Here is a 9400-nt window from a genome sequence, read left to right as displayed (position 1 = left end):
TCTGTCACTCATAGCATCTAACTCAAGGAACGGTGACAAGATGCAGTCTGCTTTTATAATCCCCAGTTTTTTGTTCCTGAGTCTTTTTTTAGTAGGATCGGTCCCGAATCCAAAATTAGCTATAGCTACAAAATACAGCTATCCTCCTTTTTGGGATCAGGTTAGTGGAGAAATAACAGAATTTCCAGTAAAGGATAACAAGACCATTATTAATATGTGGAATTATGCGGATCGACTACGGATGTATAAGATTCTCATAACACAAACTAACAAATATTTTGTGCAGTTTGGAGCAAATGGTACAGGCAATGTACTGTGGGCTCTCACCTTAACTTACGGAAAGCTATATAAAACAGGTATGTACATTTTTAATACTTTCCAATACTTTTTTTTTTCATTACTAAGTTCTGAAATATGTTTAAGTGTTACCTCTATTACAACCTTTTTTCTACCAGTGTGAAGAATTTTCTATGGTTTTAGGTCAATGATGTCTGTGGGTACTATTACGTAGTATACTTGTCTTTACATTTCATAAACTTTCTGGTGTGAGAAGACGTAGAGTCTTTACTGTAAATCCTTGTTCTATAAGCTACAGGTGTACACAACATGGATAAGAAATATCCCCTCTAAATCAACAATCCCCAGACATCATGCCCTAGCTTGACCATCTTCTTGGAGAAATTGGCACTACAAATACTCCTGTCTTGTGAGTTATGATTATTACAGAAAATATTACAAAACACTAGTTCACTAAGAAATCAGAGTGAAATTTCTTACAAATGAAACCAAGAATATACTTTTCCTGAAATGCCTGGATTTTTGCCTCATGTGAACAGGAGGAAAAGCTAAGACCTATCCAGTAACACTTCCGGCATGGTGTCCTTGAAAGGGAAGTGTGGAAGACATTGACTGAGTCACTTATTTCTTATACTGAAACAAGAAAGATGGGGTAACCACTTAGAGATGGGAGGCTTCACTTGGGAACTGTGTTTCCGGAAAATTCTTTTCTTTTTTTTCCCCCTATGTTTAGTCATATTTTTCTATCCAGTGCTTATTTTCTAAAGTCCTTGAATTGGTTTTCTTATCACTGAGGCTTTCTCAATTTAGTAGCTTTCCCAGTTCATAATATTCTTTCCCAACTCGTCTTCATTAGCTGTGAGTAGACCCAGGACAAGCACAGAGTGAGACGATGCTAGAATGTCACACATGGTTACAGAAAGTTGGTTTCTGTTGATTACAGTTGCTTCACGAAGCACTCAGTCTTTGTGGGAAGAGTGACTTGGCTCTCAGAGGACACCTGGGAAGTGTGAGCTTCTGCACAGGGATTTCTTTTTTTTTTTTTTTTCTTTTGTTTTTCGAGACAGGGTTTCTCTGTGTAGCTTTGCGCCTTTCCTGGGACTCACTTGGTAGCCCAGGCTGGCCTCGAACTCACAGAGATCCGCCTGCCTCTGCCTCCCAAGTGCTGGGATTAAAGGCGTGCACCACCACCGCCCGGCCAGGGATTTCTTTTTAATAAGTTTATTTATTTATTTATTTCACATCCAGGCAGCAGTTTTCCCTCCCTCCTCTCCTCCCAGTCCCTTCCACTGACTCTGTTCCCATCCCCCCCAGTCCACTCCTTCTCCATTTCTGTTTAGGAAAGGGCAGGTCTCCTGTGAGTGTCAACAAAACATGGCATATCAAGTTGCAGGAAGGCTAAATACCTCCCCATTGTATTAAGGCTGAGCTAGGTGACCCTGTAAGAAGGGTGGGGTCCCAAAAGCCACTAAAAGAGTTAGAGACAGCTCCTTTTCTCACTGTCAGGAGTTCCGCAAGAGGCCCAAGTTATACAACTGTAAAATACATACAGAGGGCCTAGGTCAATCCCACATAGGCTCCCTGGCTGTAGGTTCAGTCTCTGCGAGCCTCTATGAGCCCAGGTTAGTTGATTCTGTGAGTTTTCTTCTGCTTTCCGACTCCCAAAGCCCCTGGAAGCAGATGGAATGCCATGTGGCCCCTTTTGCAGCAAGGACCCTTCCTTCCTACATTTGCTTTTTTCTGCTCTACCCTTTCTCATGAGTGTCTATCAAAAGCCCGAACATTCATGCTGGACATTTTTACCTACTCTTTTTGTTCTGCAGGTAGATTTTCAGACCCTTCCAATACTTCAGTATGTGCTTATGATGATGCATCTCCTGCCTGTATAGCATTCAACAGTGGCTGGGGAGGTAAGTGTTCCATTTGCCCTATGTGTCTTTACTGAAGCTTGCTTCTTTATGGTGTGGGGTGGATTAGCTGAGGTAAATACTGTCACTTCCTTGGTGAAGATGCACAAATTTCTCTTCAGTTTCCTTTGGTTACTAAACAAATGAAGAAAAAATATAAAGGTCGTTCTTACTATAGCCTTTTCTGAATTATGATGCAGGGCCCATTGCTGCCTTGAGTGTTAAAAATGATAGATTTCTTTCTCTTTAAGTACTCAGGATTTGAGTTGCTTGTTCTACATCCTTTCAACACTATTTCTACGAATGCCTGTCTGTTCTATTTCTACTTATACTCCATAGCCATATTTAACCCCTTCAAAGGCATGTTTCAAATCAGTCGTGACTACAGCATTAGAATTTCCACAGCACAGCCAGATGTTGAAAGCAGCTGAACAATTTACTTCTTTATCCTCCTGATGTAACATCTTTTTTCTTATACGTTGATTTCTAAACTTTCCTTCTGTCGGCTCCTTCCTCTGCTAAACCTTTCTTCTGCTAAAATGAATAAACAAAAAAGATTGTTTGTGAGTTCACATTCACACTAGCTCAGTCATTTTGGGGCTTTACAGAAGTACGTCACTATAGCATGATTCTGATAGACCTAATGGTCGTCAGAGACCCCTTCACAAGTAAAACTCACTGAAGACCAAGTTCTAAAGGTGAATAATATAAATGCTCATTTCAAAATGATGGTCATGCTTTATAATAAACAGAATTATTTTAATTCTATTACAGTGTACTCAAAGTAAAATTCGTATCTCATTCACAATAGCCTCGAAACAATCCAATGTCTAGGGATAACCCTAAGCAAGGAAGCAAAGAATCTCTCCAATGAAACATTTAAATCTCTGAAGAAAGTGATTGAGGGGGAAATAAGAAGATGGAAAGACCTCCCACACTCATGGACTGGTAGAATTATTACTGTGAAAATGACCAACCCACCACTAGAAATTTATAGATTCAATAAAATCCCAATCCAAGTCTCCATGACACTGGATAGACAAAGCAATCCTGACCAAGATAAGCAATGCTAGAATTACTACCATACCAGATTTCAAGCTGTGTTATAGAACGATAGTAATGAAACCAATATAATAGTGCTGGAGTGTGATGATATATTATGTCCCCCAATATATTGTACACCCCAATAAAGCTTATCTAAGGATCAGAGGGAAAAGCCAGTCACTATATTAGACACAGATGTCAGACAATGGTAACACATACCTTTAATCTTAGCATTTGGGAGGCAGAGATTCATCTGGATCTCTGTGAGTTCAAGGCCACACTGGGAACAGAGCCAGGTGTGGTGACACACACCCTAAATTCCAACACTAGTTAACCATAAAAGTCTGGAGGTCTGTACAGACAGACAGGAAGTAACAGAGCTGGGCAGAAAGAGGAAGTGATGTACTGGGCAGAGAGAGGAAGTGAGATGGTAGAACAGAAAGGCAAATAGGTCTGAGTAGACAGGAAGTAGGTCTCTTTGGAAGCTGAGGAGTTGTGAGATGAGGTTGGCTGTGGCTTGTCCTATTCCCTGATCTCTTGGTTTTCACCCCAATACCTGGCTCCGGGTTTTTATTAATAAGACCGTTTAGCAATTCATCTTACACTGGAGAGATGGCTCAGCAAGAGCACTTGTTCTTGCAGATTCCATTTCCAGCACCAATGTGGTGCCTCATAACCATCTGTAATATCAATGCCAGGGCATCCAGTGCCCTCTTCTAGCCTCCACAGGCACCAGGCATTCACAGAGTGCCCTTACGTGAATACAAGCAACGTACTCTCACACACAAAATAAAATAAATAATTTTAAAAATAGCATAATAACAGCACAAAACAGATATGATTTGTGTGCTAATTACCTCTACCAAAGTTCCTTAAGCTCTCCTAGTCGCTTGTGTTTCCTAGGAACAACAGTTTCAATAGAATGGCTTGTGGTGCAAGTGACTAAATTATTTAGGCAGATTCTTAATTATTTTGTTAATCGCTATTTTGAATAGGCAGTGAGTAATTCCAGATGCTTTTCCTCTGTTACATTGCAGGCATCAACTTCTTTGTGATTGTTATGAATTTCCTTGCTGCAGTAGAATCAAAGTTTTTGAAGAATATATCATATGAGATACTGCTGCTGTCTCCAGAGAAACACAAGGATGACTTCTGTTATTCCATAGAGGAATGCAGGAAATCTTTCCCACATGCTATGGATGCAGCCAAAGAGTTTTATCAGGTAAAGCAATGCAATTACTTTCAGCTTTTTCGTCTGAGTGGCATGTATGAAGACAGAGCAGAGCATCTATCTACTGCAGTTAAAATTGGAAAATTATTGAACCTAATGTTTATGTAGGAGATAAACTACAAGTATAGAATGATATATCTTTTTTTCTGGAATTCAGGTTGGTATTCTGAAATGTTGCTAAATGGGTAATTAGTAAATTAGCATGACTGTGTTCATAAAAAATTAAAAATTGATATAGTAACTTTCAAATTCTTTTTGTCTATGCAAATATATTAACAAAAATATGAATGTAAAACAAGTAAGAAAATTAAATGACATTTTCAAGTGCTAAATTTATTTTGATAATAAATCTATTTCTATATAATTAACTACAGTAGTATTTCAAAGTAAATCTGTTTTAGCAGTTTGGGAGCTCAGTTATTCAATTTATTTTGGTTTAATATGAGTTCTATTCTCATAAGTCCTATTGTTTGTTCTGCAGTATTTGCAGTCCATGAAGCCAGCTTCTACTCTCAACAGTGTTTCTGTTTACAACACAAGTGAAGAGAGAGCAACCCTTCTAGTGTGGAAGGCCTATCAGGCAGCTGTCGAAATTGGATTAGCAAAGTTCACTGATGTGTAAGATAACTGCTTTCGGTGATACAACCTCCTTTCTATTGCTTCCTGGCACTGTAAACAATAGTGTATAAAATTTTTGTCTTGGTATTCAGTTCTCCTATTTTCTAGAATGTCTGAGGAAGCATCATTTCCATCTAATCTGCTATTCAGTTAAGAATCATTTGGTACACCAGTAAAAAATAAAATGAAAGATTGGTTGAATATATTCGCATCTTTCCAAAAAAGGTTCATAACATTCTCTGAAAGTATCATTTAAAATAAAGTAGCTCACTAGGCACAAGCAATGTTTTATGGATGCAGCATAAAATCATTTTCTGTTGTTGGATTTCTGATTTCATACACACACACACACACACACACACACACACACACACACACCTGCACAGGCACACACACATGCACACACACTTTCTCTTATTATCCATAGAATGTTGGTTCTAGATTCTCTATAATTACACACATCCACATGGTTGGGTATTGTGGCACATAGCTGTGACTAACACATAACTCAGACAGGAAGACCATGAGTTCAGCCTGGGCTATATGAAAAAGTCTGTCTCAAAACAACAGGAGAAAATAAAGCAATAGATATTTAAATAATTTGTAAAATCAATAGTATTTACATGTAACTTTACATGTAACTTACGTGTGATTTTTTTTTTGAGTGCTTTATATAATTTCCAATTCAGCTATGGTATAGAAATTGTTGCTCTGTATCATTTAAGAAATACATAGGGGAAATATCTATGCACGTTCAATAGAACTGCATTTTCCTCCTGATTTTATTTTTACTGTTACCTGGTTGAACATGTGTATGCAGAACCCACAGTTACAGACAACTATCTGCGTAAGTTAATTGACAGGAGAAAGGTAGTAAGATTCTGAGCCACATTTCAAATTGGTGCACTATCCTGCAGCCCAAATCCAAACCTGGTCTGAAACATTAACTTTGAAATACTTATTTCTCATTGTTTTTGGTTTCTAGTTCATTCTTTAATGATTCCTTTCTAGAGAAAACATTTAATGTTGACAATTTTTTTAAAGTGCTTTTATTGCTGTATATTTTTTGTTCTTCAGTAGGAATTAATTCCATGTGAAGATTATGGAAACTATAAATCTCTTTTTATTTGGTAGTTGTATGTGCAAACTTATTTTTGCTGATTTTTTTCCCCATTTGTTATATTATTTTTGCTTATAATGATGTCTGATATTTGGAAGTCTCATGTGTCTGAGTTTGTTGCACATTTTTTGAGATACTTTTATTAATTCTTACTCCTTTGATTTTTCTTACAAAGTTAGGAATTTGTTGACATTCATAAACAAAAAATATTGAGCAGCAAATAAATGTCAGAAATATAGATGCATTTCAGAAAAGTTGTCTTTAAATAATCAGTTTAAAATAATTATTTTTCTACATGCTAAATTTGAAAGCTAGAATTATTCACAAAGCTGTTTTTTTCTGTTAGAACTCATTGCCTTTTATTCAACAATTTCTTGTTTCTAGTTCTTTCTCATGAAGAAAATCCTTTTTTAAAAATTACAGCTCCATATCTTGATAGATATTGATCTAATATATTATGGTTTGGGGTTTTTATTACTGAAACTATTTTAATGTTCATGTCTGACAGCGCTGGAAGAGAATATTCATTGGATCTTTGCATCTTTTTGATTTTCATCTAATTGTTATTTTTTAATTGTTTTGAATATTTTGGATTATGTGTTGGACAATACAAGAGATATTTGTAGTGATAACTTCTGATACTATTTAGTTATAGGAAGATTTATCCTTTTTACTGACAGTCATATTAGAATCCCACCTATGCATTTTTTTTTTTTTTTTTTCTGGAGCTGAGGACAGAACCCAGAGCCTTGTGCTTGCTAGGCAAGCTAAATCCCCAACCCCCACCTATGTATTCTTATTGCCAACTGGATTATGATTATTGAAAGATGAGTTTATACATGATTCACCTCAATGAAAAAAATCTGTGAGGAACTAATAATTATTTCTGATGAATATGCCCAAATTTAAAATAAAGATAGGTTTCAAGACTTTATGACGGTTAGTTGATATTTGTTCACACTCTTTTAAAAATATTTATTCACTCTTAAGTCTACTTTCATTTTTGGTAGTCTCAAATGAAGTCCTAGAATGTGTATTGTGATATATCATATTTATATTGCCATTAACTACATGTTTTGTCCCCCTTTTCCATGACTCTAATGAACATTTCTCTTATATTTGGATGTTTGCTCATTACGCTGGTTAACTTTACTATATTCATATTATAACCAAGCCTCTTGTGTAGAAAATAATTGATACTGCAAAAGTGAATATATAGAAATTAGAGAAGAAGCTCAATGGGGAGCCACGGAGGCTAAATTTGAGGAGCTGGGGAGATGGCTCAGTAGTTAAGAGCACATACTGTTCTTGCAGAAGACGAGAATTCAATTCCCAGCACCCCACAGCTCACAACTGCTTGTAACTTCAGCTCCGGGAGATCTACTGTCTTCTTCTGGTTTCCCCGAGCAACTGTATTCATTCACACATGAGATTTTCCATCCAAGCACAATGTGAAAGTTGTCATGAGATATAACCTTCTATATTAAAACTATAGATTTTGATGAATAAACTAACATCAAATTACATAATAGTTCTGAGGAATAGAACATGGGAGGGAAACAAACATTTGGAATTTAATTTTTATTTAGAAAGGATTTAAAAAAAAAAAAACATGCTGCTTAATTGTGTTCTTTAGGTCCTGGTATTCTTCAGCACCTGAAAGAAAATTCGCTATGGACGTGCCAATCCTCATGGAGTTTTGTGAAACCGCAATATACCCCACAAATTATAAGACTTCAAAAGCCTTTCTTGTGGGTTTCCCAAACAGGCAACTCAAAGAAGGAGAAGATAAAACTTCAAACACCGACTTCAAAATGCGGGAAAAAGCATTTCTTACTTCAGCAAAGTTTATTTCTAGCCTCAATAAAATCACAGGTATGATTTTGAAGTATAAGTGAAAACTAAGTGAGTCAAAGTCACATGAGATCTAAATATCTAATAACTTGCTCAACAGGGATTATTACATGTCTACTATATTTTAGATAAACTGAATATAGTTATAAAAATTGAAGAAACTTAGCATGCCATTAAATGAGCAATAGAATAGTTGTATAAATAATTACTGCATTTTCACTGTAATATAATAATGTATTATATATAATTTAATAATATAAATGTACTTAAAATGTGCACACCTCTGAGAAGATTTAAGGTAAGGGTGGAAAGGAAGATCCACAGGTGTGTATAAGTGTGTGCTGTGTAAGCCTGATGATCTGAGTTCAAGCTCAAGATCTCATGATGGAGAGAGAGAACCAACTCCTGGAATTTCCTTCAACCTCCACACACATGATGTGGCATGTTTGCTCCCCCAACAGCAATACTGCATACAAATGCAGGAGGCAAGTGGATAATTTTTATTCTACATTCCAGATAAGTAAGTGATAGAATGTTTATTTTGATTATTCAAGTTTTTCCCCACACTCTCTTAGTTTTTTAATGTTTGTATAACCATTTATTTATTTTTGAGGTTAATATAATTAAATAACTCCTCCCCTACTTCCTCTCTTCAAAGTCTCCTACATACCTCCTATGCTTTTTTTATATTCATTAATTGTTGTTACATACATATGGGCATATATATATATATATATATATATATATATATATATATATATTCTAAATATGTAAGTAGAACCTGTCAGAAATAATATACTAAGCTGGGCGGTGGTGGCAAACGCCTTTGATCCCAGCCCTCGGGAGGCAGAGACAGGTGGATCTCCGTGAGTTCGAGGCCAGCCTGGTCTACAGAGTGAGTTCCAGGACAGGCTCCAAAGCTACACAAAGCTGATGCATGAGCGGGCTTCTTGGAGCCCAGTGCCTATGGTGGGACACCTTGTGCAGCCTTGGTACAGGGGTGAGGGACTTGGACCTGCCTCAACTGAATGTACCAGGCTCTTCTGACTCCCCCCGTGAGAGACCTTGCCTTGGAGGAGGTGAGGATGGGAGGTGGGTTGGTGGGGGAGAAGGCTGAGGGGCGGGAAGAGGAGAAGAGGGGAATCTGTAGTTGGTATGTAAAATGAATAGAAAATTTCTTACTACTACTAATAAAAAACCAACCAAACAAACAAACAAAAACTTGGAAAAAAAAGAATAATATACTCGTATGTATGTTGTCAGGGCTGTTTGGTTGGTATTGGATAACCATCCCTAAAGAAGAGTAGTTCTCCATTTCCCCGCATTACC

At 36.9% G+C, this 9400-nt stretch overlaps 1 protein-coding gene across 1 annotated transcript; it reads left to right on the top strand.

Moving 5' to 3' along the window:
- Window positions 1-214: 214 nt before the first annotated feature.
- LOC131918805 (protein LEG1 homolog) lies at window positions 215-8115 on the top strand. Its single transcript, XM_059272985.1, has 5 exons — window positions 215-356; window positions 2121-2207; window positions 4286-4470; window positions 4961-5097; window positions 7854-8115. Exons 1-5 carry the CDS (start codon window positions 215-217, stop codon window positions 8113-8115), a joined length of 813 nt encoding a protein of 270 aa, XP_059128968.1.
- The last annotated feature ends 1285 nt before the right edge of the window (window positions 8116-9400 follow it).

This window comes from Peromyscus eremicus, chromosome 8b (assembly GCF_949786415.1).
Source record: "Peromyscus eremicus chromosome 8b, PerEre_H2_v1, whole genome shotgun sequence".
Classification (NCBI taxonomy): domain Eukaryota; kingdom Metazoa; phylum Chordata; class Mammalia; order Rodentia; family Cricetidae; genus Peromyscus; species Peromyscus eremicus.
Note: the sequence above shows the minus strand (reverse complement) of the source record. Positions and strands in the feature narration are given on the sequence as shown.

What these genes read in the sequence shown, in the direction of transcription:
- LOC131918805 (XM_059272985.1), top strand. Translation starts at nt 215, where the DNA reads ATGTGGAATTATGCGGATCGACTACGGATGTATAAGATTCTCATAACA. An exon ending in ATTCAACAGTGGCTGGGGAG is followed by an intron (nt 2,208 to 4,285) that starts GTAAGTGTTCCA and finishes GTTACATTGCAG; the next exon opens with GCATCAACTTCTTTGTGATT. An exon ending in CAGCCAAAGAGTTTTATCAG is followed by an intron (nt 4,471 to 4,960) that starts GTAAAGCAATGC and finishes TTTGTTCTGCAG; the next exon opens with TATTTGCAGTCCATGAAGCC.